We start from the raw sequence: 14,901 nt of genomic DNA, 5'->3' as shown, positions 1-14,901 counted from the left end.
GATGCACATTCGTTTCCCGGAAGACGCTGCTTGGGATCACGTGATGTGCCGAAATCTCTGTGTACGAAGGAGTACGGGCGAGAAAGGATCGCTGAAAGTAAGAGGGCGCTATTGCAGCTAGTAACTAGCTGCTAAAAAGGGTTTGCATCCCTTTCTCAAGGCTTTTTTTTTTGCTCCTTTTGCTGGATGACAGCTCGACTTCTCCCGTGGACCAGAGGTTCCTGATGGTGCTTCCTGGTGATAGTACGATATTGGACGGTGCGCTTTCCCCTTCGATGTCCGAATTTCTGGCTGGTGCTAAAGTGTGAGATGTCGGCATATGCTGTTTTCGCTCCTTCACTGAAAGCACTGACGGAATGATATCACGGATGTATCCTATGAACCGGCCGTAATAATGAGGAGGGCCTGAAGCAGATCCAGAAGAGACGCGGGAACAATGCCAGGTGCAAAGCATAGCGTAATCTGATGACCATAGTGACCCACCATGTGGACGCAGGCTTATGGAAGTATCAAGAGATAATCCAAACAAAGGATAGTTTTCATACGGACCTGGAGATCCTGCCCCAAGAGATGGTAAAGTACGGATTTGGTTGCATAATTACCCAGTCAGTAAAAGGGAAAGTTCATTGTAGTGTAATAATCGAGCATGGACAGTATTTAAGAACTTTAAGTGATTATTTAGCAGTGACTAATGTCCATAAGACAAATTATCTGGAATGATTATAGATGATTGTGACTGGTTTAATGTGTGTGATTAACATAGTAGGTAGAATGTTGATTAGAAGTGTATAATGTATATATTGTGTGTGTTTAATCTCTAACTTAAAAGAAGGATTTATTGTTCATGCATTAGAGTATTAAGCAGTTTGAATTAGCATGTCATTGAACTAATTAAATGTGAGATTGGTCTAAGTGTGTATGTCTTTAGATTCCAATAAATATGTTTTTTCTTCTATACCTGAGTTTTGCCTATGATGTGAATCAAAACTACCACTCGTTAATCTGAACCTTAGCAGGGGGGGGGTGAAAGAAAAATATAATATGTTGTCATAGAGGTTACGACTGCAAACTAGAATTTACTTAGCCATAGTAAAGCTTTTAATTTATGAGTTTAAGCATTAGATTTATTCACCTATGTGCACCAAAAATCTGGATCAGTGAACGGCGAGCACCCGTCTTTGTCACTGGAGATATATGCAGGACGTACATTATCCCCTCTGTTATTCATTATCTATATGGATCACATTATGAAAGAAAGTGGTATTAAACATGATATCAAAATTGGAGATGTTAATGTTAGCTCTTTGCTTTATGCGGATGATGTTATACTTCTAAATAAATCCGCTACAAGTCTGCAAGATTCTCTGACTAAATTGAATAACTGTTGTAATAGATATGGTACGAAGGTCAGCAATAAAAAGACAAAGACAATGAAAATAGGCAGAATCATTGAAAATGTCAACTGTGTTGTGAATGGAGAACCGGTGGAACAAGTAAAACATTTAAGCTATTTAGGCACGATTTTTACTGAAGACGGTAAATTAAATATAGAAATAGGCAAAAGAATCAGCAAAGCTGGTATGGCTGGAAGTCAATCGAATAAATTCATATGGAATAAGAGAGAAATTAGTCGGAACACTAAATTAGCTGTATACAAGACAGTGTTCAAACCAGTTTTAACTTATGGATCTGAGAGCTGGGTCAGAAGTAAAACACTTGACCAAAGACTGCAGATATGAGAGTCTGAGAAATATTAGAGGCATTTACAGATGGCATCAATGGCAATATCATATTAAAAATGAGGATATTAGGAAAGAATATGACACCAGATTTTTGGTGCCCATAAGAAGGAGGTTAAGAATCTTCCTCAGCCATAGCCAAATTAGCCGGTCTTGGGCATGGACAGCAGGGTTTTTTCCGCCAGTTTATCTGGGGTTTTTCATCCCGCAAGCAGGCAAACTGAACCCGTGAACACACAGGCTACTGTCATAGAAATACGTCAAAGAAGGGAACAGGAAATCACCTTGCGAAATCATTAACTCCCTAGTAATCAGCTGCAACCCTCTCAAAGAGAGGAAGTGAGCCACAGGATCAGATCAGAATTACCTGAAACAGCATGTGATGGAGGGAACAGGGGGTCTGAGACTACTGGATCCCATTATGGAGTTTAATGGAATAAATACAGCACATATAAATAATTAAACAACACATTTAATCACTCCTATTATCTCAGCCACTGAGACATCATCATGGAAACAATATTAAAATTGCAAAAACACACACAAATTTCCACAAACACTAAGTGGAAAAGATTAGCCCGAAAGCCTAAAGTCCTATGAGAGACACCATTGGGGCGCTGTTGGCTAGCCTTAGCTGTGGAGGATTAAGAATTAGAGTTTCCTAAATTTTGGGAAGGTTAATACATTTGTTTTTATTAAGATTACATCAGTATTTTAATTGTGTTGCCAATTCTAACAAAATTCTTTCAAATTTGTATTTTTTATGATGAAGCATAGTAGTTTTTTTCCATTTCATTCTGTGCAAGCAACCAAGGTATGATCTGCAAGCACTAAATGACCATAATTATAGCAATAAAGTTTTATGTTCTTCTAGTTGAATGTTAGCAAATCTCCCAGTCTGACCGTAATAAAGATAAGTTGAAGGAACAAGCAACTTGTTCCTCTACCTCCTATATCAGTTCCTGGTGTTTACACGAGGAACTGATAGCGGAACCTAAAGAGAGTAGATGAGGATAGCCAATTTCTATTATTTTTCTGAGGTGCTCTGGATGTAAGGAACAATGATAACATTACTATAGTAACATAATGAGAGTGATGCGAGAAACAGGGATGATGAAGGATAGAGATTTGAAATTCAGAAGACATATTGCAAGAGTTGGCAAAATAGCGCAGGGGATTACTAAGATGTTGATGAACACACTGACAAATAAAGATCATTATTCTCTTTAAAATGCTATGATTCGGCCACATGTTGATTACTCTGCACATATATGGCCACCCTGTGTTTCTAGAAGACTGGGAGGTGGAGAGGATTCAGAGACAAGTGACCAAGCTTGTGACAGGTCTGTGGAATGTTCCCTATAAGGATAGATTGAAGGTATGTGGGCTGCAGAGTTTGGCTAACAGTCAGAGGAGAGGGGACATCATAGAAACTTGTAATTTACTAAAAAAGGAGGATAACAAGTGGCATGCTCCAGAGTTATGTTCTTGTTCAACTTGTTTGTAAATGATATATCATGCAAACTGAGTTGTTTCATGATGATGCAAAGTTGGGGAGAATTATAAGTAGCAACACTGATATTAATTCCCTTCAGGAAGATTTGAATAGACTTTTGACTTGGACAAAGGAGTGGGGCTGTAGTTTTAATATTAAGAAGTGCAAGGTGTTGCATTTTGGAGTGCATAATTATAATGCTGTGTACATACTGATGGTGCTGTACTATAGAAACTGGATGAGATTCAATATTTGGGGATGTTGTTTGACAGTAGAGTGAAGTTTAGAAAACATATGATGTGCAGTCTTTGCAAGTGTTGCAAAGACTGCACATCATAGTGCTGCTATAATATGAAGTACTCTAACATGTAGGGATAAGGAGGTGGTTGTGCCACTGTATAAAGCACTCAGACCACACCTGGACCACTGTGCTCAGATTTAGTCAGCTGGTTTTCGGTGTAATGTGGAAACATTGGAGGGTTCAGAGAAGAGAAACTCAGACAACATCAGGACTCTGGAATGCTGCCTATGAAGAAAGGTTGAAGAAATGTGGATTGCAGAGTTTGGCAGATAGGAAGAAAGAAGTGATATGATAGAGATGTTTAAGTTAGTGAGAGGATTTTATTGGATTAATCTAGAGGGGAAAAACCAGAGATCCCTGTAAGTTGTGTAGTAGTGTGGTGAAGAGAAGCGTGAGGAGTAGATTTTTTACACAGAGAAGAGTCAATAAATGGAATGTATTACCAGAATATGTTGTTAATGTTAAGGATTTTAAGATTCAATATATTTTTGTTGTCAGCTTAATGAACCTTCCATAATGAGCCTGCTGACTCCATGGAGGATGTAATAATAATAATAATAATAAAGGGATTCTATGATTGACACAAAAGAAATTTTTCAACACATGGAGAGTAGGGAGAAAACAAGGGGTCACACTTGGAAGTTTTCTAAGAGCGTTGTTAGTAAGGGTGTGCAGAATAATTCTTTACTTGGAGAGTAATGAATGAGTGGAATGGATTGCTAGAGTTGGTTGTGAGCACACTGTTGTGTCCCATTTTACGATTTTTATTCTATCTAGTTATTTCTCCTTTATCTATGTTCAACTATTATCTATGCTCGAGATATCACCAAAAATTTTACTAATACTTAAATTATTTCTCCCCTTAGTACCCCTAATATTTGTATTTATACTGCGCCTTTTGGGATATTTAGTTTAAGATATTATACACAAAAACAAGGAGAAAGAACTCAAATATGCCTGAAAGTGAAACAATGTTGAAGTTGTGACACTTTATCTCGTTTCTTAACATTAATTTCCCGCGTGATTAGGTTCGTATTTTTCAAGTGGTGCATTGGACAGCAATTTCAGACAACTCTTTTATCATTGAACAAAGGTTTATTAAATTCCTTAACATGGTACAATTCAATTTTTGTGATTACTCAATTTAATGCTAAACTAAAAACTTACAAACTAACATTAGCTTATTACAAGTAATTAGGCTATGATCCTATAATGGGTATTATGATCATGCCGCCATAACAATTCAACACATAAATTCACTTGACATGGACAAATAAGATTAATTCACACTATTCAACTATTTTAACTTAAGTAGATTAACTAAACCATTTACTGCACTAACACATAACTAGTATTACGATCATGCCGCCATACACATTCTATATGTAAATTCATTTGACATGGACAAATAAGATTAATTCACACTATTTAACTATTCAAACTTAAGTAGATTAACTAAACCTTTTTCTGCACTAACACACAACTATGACATTTTAACTTTCCTATACATTAACAATAGACATGCAAAATTCTCAGGACACTTAATTATTCACATAACATTAACACTAGCCAGTTTACTTTTAATATATTCTGTCAGATACTAAAGTCCTAGTATAAATTTTCCTTGGTCACTTCAACAGTTCCGTATTAGAATAATGATACTTATTACAGACAAATTTCAGTTAACATTAGATATATTTTACAGTACCTTTCTTTCTTGAGTTTTTCATATGGGCCTTTACCTTCTTCTGATTGAACTAGCTTGGTATAACCTCTCCGATAATCTGCTACTCCTATGTTCCTTTAGGAGTTGAACTATGCTTACACGGTCTTAAACTTTCGTAATTCAGGACACACTTTGAATCATCTATATGATGGCTGTGCGACTCGCGACGTGGATATTGATATCTTTATAGCTTTCCCTTTCTCGTGGTTGTCACTGAAGTTGAAACATAAAGAATATGTTTCCTTTTCTTTGACTCTATGGTATTCTTCGCTTCTTACATAGGAAATCCGGAATCGAAATCCCGCTCACTTTTGTTTCCATGTTGTGATGATGGAGATATAACCCCGATCTTCACTCAGGAAAACCGCGTGAAACCTATGCACCGAGCTTGTAGAGAACTCCTCGGGAACAGAACCAAAACAAAAACCAAAAAGTCTCGTGGGGGGGGGGCAACCCTTTTATACCTGCTCTCCTAACGGCACCCTCTTTAACTTCTTTTCTCCGCCCCCCTACTTGTTTTTACTTCACCGACCAATTAGGGTGGCTTTTTTTTTTTTTTTTGCCAAACGTCCTTTGGTCGGCAAGCCAAACGATGTCTCAATCCGGGAATCGGCCCTGAGCGATAGTCTGTTGTTTTTCTTCCGCTAGCCTCTAACTTAATCCCCTTTCTAAAATTTTTCTATGAATTCACTTAATATTTTTAATTTCTAGCCTCTCACATACCATCTCTTATGACTAATCCTTTTCTGTCTTATTTAGTTAAATTTTCTCTTTTATATCATATTACAACATTAATATATTCTTTCCTTTTGTTAGTTAGTTCAATCAAACACCTTTATTTTATATATATTTTATTGGATGCCTTTATGCAGGGTTTTTAATTTATTTCTCTTCATGTTACACCATGATAGCTGAGAATTCTACATTCTTAAGATATCAGGTGTAACAACACCAAGAGTGAATATGTTTAAGGAGATGTATGATAGTGTTTTGATAATTATTAATCATCATTTGTTATGAGATTATCTCTATTAAGATTGTTTTTTTTTTATTCCGAGTGTTATACATAAGGGTTCAATTCCGATTGGTGCAATGATTAGAATCTGAAAAATCACTGAATCAAGACCAAATACAAAAAATATACACATTTATCAAAAAAAAAAAAAAAAATCAGCTAACGCCTTTTTATTCCTGTATAGGGAATAGGCAAGGCTATTTAGCCCTATTTAACTTTTGGAGACTGAGTGGACAGTTCAATATCCACTGGCAGCCAATCAGAGATAGCTGGCCCAAGGCTAGCACCAATTAAGCGACACGCAGTGAAGAGAGATGGCTAAACAAGTGCTGCCATCCCGTGGTCCCTAACACAATATATATTTATCGTCTGGAATAATGTGGGTTCCAAGGTCGATTTTCTTGAGTTTACGGGATGAAAAAACCACTTGCCCATGCCAGAGATCGACTAACTAGGGGAACAGATTGAAAAAAGGCTTAAAAAAATTTCCTCTAGTCGACGACTAGATTCGAAACAAAGTCTTCCTTCGTGCGGTCAAGTGCCGTGGTATGCAAATGCCAAATCCACTGAACTACACAGGCTATTATATACATTTAATAAAACTAAAACAATATATACACTTTAGATAAAATTACATAACTACAAAACACTGGATCTAAGGCCTTCTAAAATAAATCTACACTTTAGATATTTCCTTATCCAAAAATATTAAAATCACCCATTCTCTGACTCATTCTATTACTGAAGTGTTTAACATATACTTAATATGTCTGTCATACTAAATATCTTGTTCTATTACTGGATTGTTTAACATATAGTTAATCACATCTACCAAACTAAACACCTTGTTTTCACAACAACAAAAATGTTCATAGTCAGTTTCTTTGTTAGGGCCTTTTCCAAAAATACTGAGTGGCCATAAAATAACTTTCCCTCTTTGGAGGCATCTGTAGCTAAAACCAATAAATGGAATGAGACCAAATTTTATAATGAGACTTTTGAAGGCATGGGGAGATGATTTCTGCAAAAAAAAATTTAGTACCAAAAGTCGTGGATAGGGGAAATTTTGGTGCTGGCAGAGCCAAAAACAAACAGATAATTACATTAAAGGCAGATAAAATGGAATAATAACATTTCGACAGTGTAAGCGACAGCCGCACTCATTCCAGCTGGATATGTGGTGCGTTACAATGATAATAAGAATAATAATAAACTAAAACAACAACTTGCGAGAGAGAGACAGAAATTAATGTAGTGATTGAACTCGCAGGAAATAATGTCCCTGTGTCGTCGAACACTGCAGTAGAAATGCCTGTTACTGTCTCTTCTTGCACTGCTTTCCATCCTCTGCCAGGTCTAACTCCTAGTGATCCAGTTTCTTCAAACTTCTTAATCATAGCTCTCAGTGCTACAGTTGACACAGACCTGTACGCAGGTTATGAAGCCTTCTAATTTCCCGAAGGGCCGCTACGGCATTGCACAGTTTAAGGTAAAACACATTAACAAGTAAAGCATGCTGAGGCAAGGTAGGATACATATTGAGCACAATTCGTCAGTCATTAGAATAACTGCCTGAACGTTCCCAATCCCTTTTTAAGTGGAATTGGTGGCGCTGCTTTCACGTAAGCACAGTAAAATTTGCATCATCTTTTTTATTACCTGCAAATATTTGACTGCTTTCGGCTCCGCCAGTGCCAAAATTTCCCATTGGCGACTTTTGGTACTAAATCTTTTTTTAGCAGAAGTTATCTCCCCATGCCTTCAAAAGTCTCAATATAAAATTTGGTCTCATTCCGTTTATTGGTTTTAGCTACAGATGCCTCCAAAGAGGGAAAGTTATTTTATGGCCACCTGGTATAAACATTTTCTTCTTCTTTTCCATAGGATCGTTTCTTATCACCTGTATGTAGTATACAATATTATTCCTCACTGAAGTATAAATACTCTTACACCTCTTGCAGTTCAGTTTGATGCACAATTTATTAATTTTTGTACCGGACAAAAAAAACTTTCTTCTGCTACTTCAAAAACAACATATTTAAGTTGAGCTAGTTCCGTTGCCCTTTCCAGTAGAAATAATAAATATATCTGGCATCCTTAAGACAGATGAAACTTTCCAATCAGCGTTTCCTCGAACATTGACTATAATATCTTCTTTTATTTACTAATTATTTGTTGACAGTGTCAATTTCTCCAGTTTAAAGACTCGCAGTTTTACTATTCCTTTTTGGAATCTACTATTAATATTTTTCTGACTGTCGCATAAAACTAAAACGTCATAAGAATAAAATTCCTCTGGTCTGTGTTCTTAGCTTCAATTAGTTCTCCCTTGTTTTTTTCATTACTTCGATACTGAATGCTCAATCTGTCAGCTATCAATCACACATCAAACTCCCTGGCAGGCATGCACACTCCATGTAAAATGGCAAGCAAGAAGTTACGTATAATGGCTGACATGTCTCTGTTAGTATAATGAGAATGTCTTTATAAAACACAACACTTAATAATTTTAAACTACAATAAAATTTCTGAAAGTAACACAACTATCCAAATCCAGTAAATACATAATTTTTTTTAAATGCTTTACATTTCATTTTAACAAAATAACATCAATAATGGGCACATCGCAAGTGCCAACAATACGCGTTATGAAACCAAAACTAATAATGTACTTACATAAAAGATTTGTAAAAATATTCATAATCTTAAATTATGACTATTTTTACAATAGGTACTGTGTTAATGAACAGTTTGAGTCTCCTGCTATAAGACTTCTGACTCCATGGAGAACCCCTATCAATAATAATAATATTTTTACATTTGTTATTTCTGGAATGGCACACATCAAGGTACCAAAAAATGTCACTCAAAATGATAAGAGTATTCACTGGAAATGGGGCATTATAGAGACAGTAATACATAATCTACATTAAAGTTAGTCTACAGTTAGAAATGAAGGATGTACAGGAAGATGGTCTGATGTTAAATGAGGTGTGATAAAAGTGCACATTAACATATTCCACTGATGATGAATAACTCCACTGTTATTCATCATCCGTACAGATCACATTATGAAAGAGACATTAAACCTGACATCAAAATTGGAGCTATTCACATCATGCAGATTTGTTAACTAAATCAAATGACTAACTTAATACAAATTTGAAATGATCCAACTACATCCTGAATGGGAAATCTATAGAACGAGTAAAACATTTCAGCTTTTTATGTACAATTTTTTATTGTTGATGGAAATTAAATATGGAAACAGACAACAGAAGGAACCTAGCTGGTATGGTTGTCAGTCAACTGAATAAGTTTATATGGAATAAGAGAGAAATCTGCTAAAACACTAAACTAGCTGTATAGAAGAGTTCATTTAAAAATAAAACAAGTGATTAAAGTCAAGTCAACATGGATATGAGATTTAAAAAAATAATAATAATTAGGAGAGTGAACAGACAGTACCAAAGTCTGAATCATATTCAAAAAATGAAGATATGAAGAAGTTGACATTTGAAAACAGCACTGATCTGAGTTGGTGTGGTCCCTTAAACAGAATACAATAAGTTAAGTAAAACCGGAGTTTGTTGTCAGAAAAAGACCCAGACAAAAACCAAGTTCTTTAGAAGTGCCTTATAGAAGACAGATTAGTGTTATTTGTCAGGATTCTTATATAAGATAAGACAATATTGAAGTTCTAAGAAATAAGACTAATTTGAAGAAAAATTGCTAATATGAAGTTAGTAATCAAGTAGTATTATCATAGTAACCATTATATCCTTGAAGACATGTTAGGAATTTGATGTCAATATGTATCCTAACACTGCATCACAGCACTGTACTGAATCGACAATGATAGCAGATATTTTCTTGTATCAAGTTATCAGTTTAGTTATCAACTACTTTACACAGACAAGCATAGGTGAAAGAATATTATATAATCAACCTGTGGTATATGTCAGTATAGTATAGCTCACCACAATAAATAACCAAAACGCTTTACCCAAACTGGTACAGCATCAAAGCTATTCTAAAAGATAATCATCATAACAAACTTAATATGATAACAATATTCCTTTAGGTCTCTATAAATTTGCCATAATGTGAGTTGTTTGTATTACTTATATTAGTAAAAGTTATTTACATGTTACTCCATTTAACATGTTTGCAGCAGATTATATTTGCAGGTGTCACACATCTTGTGGTAACTCACTTGACTTTGCAAACTGTGTATCTTCTGCCTCGAGTGGGTGCATTTCTAGACATTCAGTAATACATATACACACCAATTTCATGGTTTATTGGTAGAATTTTTGTGCACAATTAATATTTAAACTGCAATCTTGTTTTATACTTACACTTTTAGAAATTTAAAAATACAAACAATTATAGAATTACTCCTAATTATCAGTGAATTATATAACCAGAAAGCAAAAAGGTATTTTCTCTTTTAACATAATTTTCTCTAGTAAGCACAAGTAATGTATCATCACTTGCCTCACAGCAAACAAACCTGAAGCATGAGACTATTTGTTGCATCCTTCCCCCACAGACAAGCACCAAACAATACAATTTGTGTCATGTCCAGTATGAACATGTTAAATTTATTTTTAGATGAAAAAGTACTTTATTTCCTACTAGAAATAAGTTACAAGCTCACTTAATCTCAAAACACTATGACAAACAATGAATTAAAGTTTGTTATTACCTCCATGAGAACATAAGAAGTCAGTATTGGTGATAGGTCCAGGCTCAGAAAAGGTGTTGAATTTGTTTACCCACTGTTTTGAAATGTAGAAATGAAGAAGACCAGGCTAAGGATTAAAAATAAATAAATAAAATATAAAATAAAATAATAATAAACATACTATATAATGATGAAACGGTCATTTTTGACCACAAGAACTATAGGAAAGATACACTTCTATTTAGGTTTGTAGGTCAGATTTATTACAAACTAAGTTATACCAACTAGTTTCGCAACTATAGCTGTTGGCTTCGTCAGGGTAAAGATATACAGATGTAAAACCACTTAAACGCTAAAACTGTTACACTAAGACGTAACAGAACCAAATATAATTGCATTTTTACAAAAAAACAGAAGAACACGTACATTACATGCATAGAGCGTGTATGTTTGTTTTTACATATTGCATAAAAACAAAGCCTTTTGTTTTACTAATAACTAAGCTCAATATAGATTTGGCAACATATTTTATTCATTATAGTAAAAAGATTAAATACAACTTACTTCCCACTCCCCATGTAAATTAGCATGTGTGTGTGTGTGCCTCCCACCCATCATCACACCATCATCTATTTCAACAATATGGTATCCTGAAAACACTAACTCACAGAGTCAGAGCTATCTGTTCTGATGACAATGTTCTTACTGCTGAACTAACTTGCATCACCCTTTTTTAGCCAATGGCTATAATCCCCAAAGAATAGACAAAATACTAAATGCTCCCCAGAAATTCTCTTCATCACCTAACATGCAAGATTGTTATCATCCTACATTGAAGGTACATCCAAAAATATACCTAGAGCGCTTAATAAATATCAACTCGTCACCACATTTAAACCATATATCAAGCTGGCAACTCTCCTCTGTTTACCTAACGGCAAACTCTCTCCATCACATCCAGGAGTGATATGATGTCCTGTACTTGTGACCTGGCTTACTATAGAGAGACAGGAAGAACTATAACATTCCCCTTGGATAACATAAAAAAAAATGCATTCAGCACTATCATTATCGCAAGGGACTACCAGACAATGTCTTGGATACCCCTTCACAAGGGATCAAATGGAAGAAAAAAACAAAAGTGCACATAGAAGTCATAAGTCAGAGAGATTGTTTTTGGAATCAGCAGTAACTTTAAAACATTCTCCAAACCTCAATAAATATGGCTGCATAAATTTACCAAAAATCAAGAGAGAGTCATTTTAAAATCAAATTAATACTTGTTTTCTTTTCTTTCTTCATCCAGTAAACAACACCAATAAATGGTGCCAATTAGGATTTTAGTTCCTTGTGTTGTCTATTACAATATACAGATACTGCTGTTAACTAAATTGTTGTTGTTCATGTACTGTGGCAAAATGTTTTTGTATGAAAATGCTGGATATAATACCAGCAAATAAGTTAAATAAATATTAACTGTTTTCTTATTATTCTTATGTTGTGAATTAATATGTCAAATAAATGATGAACATGCAAATGAAGATTTGCATGTTCATTTATGTGACCTTAATTAATAAAGTCATTTATTTCACAGTAATAATTAAGAGAGGAACTCAACACCATCAACATTTAAGAATGTGTGGGCAGAGCTTTTATCAGTTTCACATAAGAGAAGATGCAAATCCTATAGTAAATAAATGTCACAGATCAAAAGAAAAGTAATATGTAGATATTATTTTTGAAGAGCTAGAGGTTGTAGTATTTGGCAAATTCTTTATGGGAAAGGCTATTCTACAGAACCAAAGTAGGTGGAATGAAAGATGAATGGGAGTAGCAGGTTTAGTGAGCCACGAATTCAACTATAAAAGGATGTTGGGCAGCTGTTGCTCATGTTATTGTAAATATGGCAGAAATGGAAGACACAGATGCCACATCTACTAAAACAGCACTAATGGAAATATCTGCAGAAGAGGAGGAATGCACAAACTAACCAGCTGTGAGTATTTTCAGGAGTTCTGAGATGCGCCACCAAAAATGCGACAGTATTATTCTGAAGGTCAAGTGCATTTATGATTTGTAGTTTCCAATTTTTATCAAAGGAGGGATTTTTCTTTTTTTTTTTTTGAGTGAGAGAGAGAGAGACCAAAATGTGTTTGAAAGCACTGAAGTTCACTAAGTTGTTACCATCCGATTGAAAGGACAATGTGCAGATCAATGTTTAGAACAATTGAGGCCCTTCGGAACAATGTTTAGGACCTTGAGATGTTTGAAAACTGCAAGGCAAGTCACATAAGTAGGAAGAATGAAAGCTGCCATCATCAGGAAACTGTGAATAGGGTTTGAGGTCAGTGAGAGAGGGTTGTTTATATATAATGAGGAAGAGGGTAGGTGAAATAATACAGCCATGAGGAACACCTGCATCAATAGGAAATATGAAGAGAGAGAACACCTTTCACAATAATGTGCAGTGAACAATCTGAGAGAAAACCAGCAATCCTCTTACAAAGTGGCATTTGATAAGATGGCAATTGGGCACAAATTGCCATCTTATCAATACTGTCGATGATCAGCTGACAGTACTCCAGGTGTTGAAGAAGTTGATTATTACTTTAGATATCAATGAGGTGTGAGAAATAGGTTGATAGTAGATATAGCCCCTCTGCATTTCCCCCCCTGAATTAGATATAAATGGACTATCTTCCATGATGTTGGGTGATATGTCAGCTGAGTATAATATAATAGAAACTGGTTAGTTTAAGGGTACAAGAATAGCATTTGTTGAATAGTTCATACTGCACCAATTACAATGGTCATTACACCTGTATGCAAGGTAAAAAAAAATTGCTAAATAAGTAAATAATGTAAATTACTAAATAAAGAAAGTAAATGTTATGTAAAAGAAAAGAAATTGATCAGTGGCATATCTGCATATAATTTATGATCAAATGTATGTGTATATATTATTTCCTTTTAAAAAGTTAAAACTAAATGTAATTTTTCAGAACGAATAAGATCTGCCTAACTGGCAAATGGTTATATGAGTGTAATATTGTTCACACAATGGTGGATCATCAGCCCTCAATATATTAGAATGTGACCTCAAGATGACTTCGACTTATGTGCAGCAAGGACACCTTTTCTCATGTGTCTAAATAGAGTGCCATTGTTCAATCTCATGCAACTGACCTAGCAGCTGCAGTCTAAATTTCATTAATAACAACGTAGCTGGGAATCCAGCACAAACAAATATCAAAATTAAGGAACTTCATTTTATACAACTTTTTTAAATAACGAAACCTGTGGTGCGATCATAAGATTAGAAGTAATCAAAAATACAGCCATCCTAAATGGATATAATCCTAAAACAACTCAAAAAATCATCAGTCACTTCTCCACACATCAAACCAGACAGGAAGAAGTCCATAGGATTCCCATACCTTACGTCAAAGGCATCTCCGAACGTCTTTCTAAAATTATGAAGAAATACAATTTTGCCACTACTTACAAACCTATCAACCAAATTTACAACTTATTACCTTCTCATAAGGACAAAATCTCACCTTTGATGTTGCCTGGCGTTTATGAAATTCCATGCTCATGCAAACTGTCTTACTTTGGACAGACAGGTAGGTCTGTTCAGAAAAGCATCTGGGAACATTCGTCAAGACCACATTCGTCTTTTTAAACTGCAGAAATCTGGCCTCTCTCTACACGGAATTGAAAATCCAAACCATAGGATCCATTGGGAAAAGTTTATACAAAGAAAGTTCTGAAGCCCTACTATGCAGACCAAACTTAAACTGCAACGATGTTCTTACTATTCCTAAAGTATGGGAAATTGTCATACAAAATTGTGTTAAATATATATATTTTTTTTACTTCTGTAACACGTTACGCACGTTTAATGAGATTCTATTGTAATCATGCGCCCTAAC

General features: G+C 35.0%; 1 protein-coding gene across 2 annotated transcripts in view; it reads right to left on the bottom strand.

The window, feature by feature from the left end:
• LOC150092420 (ubiquitin carboxyl-terminal hydrolase 20-like) overlaps nt 1-14,901 on the bottom strand; it is a 416,458-nt gene that overhangs the window by 110,674 nt on the left and 290,883 nt on the right. For both annotated transcript variants that reach the window (XM_090415144.1, XM_090415145.1), the window contains exon 15: nt 10,988-11,093. In XM_090415144.1, the coding sequence (XP_090271270.1) occupies nt 10,988-11,093 (106 nt within the window). The remainder of the gene's footprint in view (nt 1-10,987; nt 11,094-14,901) is intronic.

The sequence above is a fragment of the Typopeltis vanoorti genome, chromosome 26 (assembly GCF_054136105.1).
Source record: "Typopeltis vanoorti isolate ZY-2024b chromosome 26, IOZ_Tvanoo_1.0, whole genome shotgun sequence".
Taxonomy (NCBI): domain Eukaryota; kingdom Metazoa; phylum Arthropoda; class Arachnida; order Uropygi; family Thelyphonidae; genus Typopeltis; species Typopeltis vanoorti.
The sequence above is the reverse complement of the archived record's forward strand: the minus strand, read 5'-3'. Positions and strand labels throughout refer to the sequence as shown.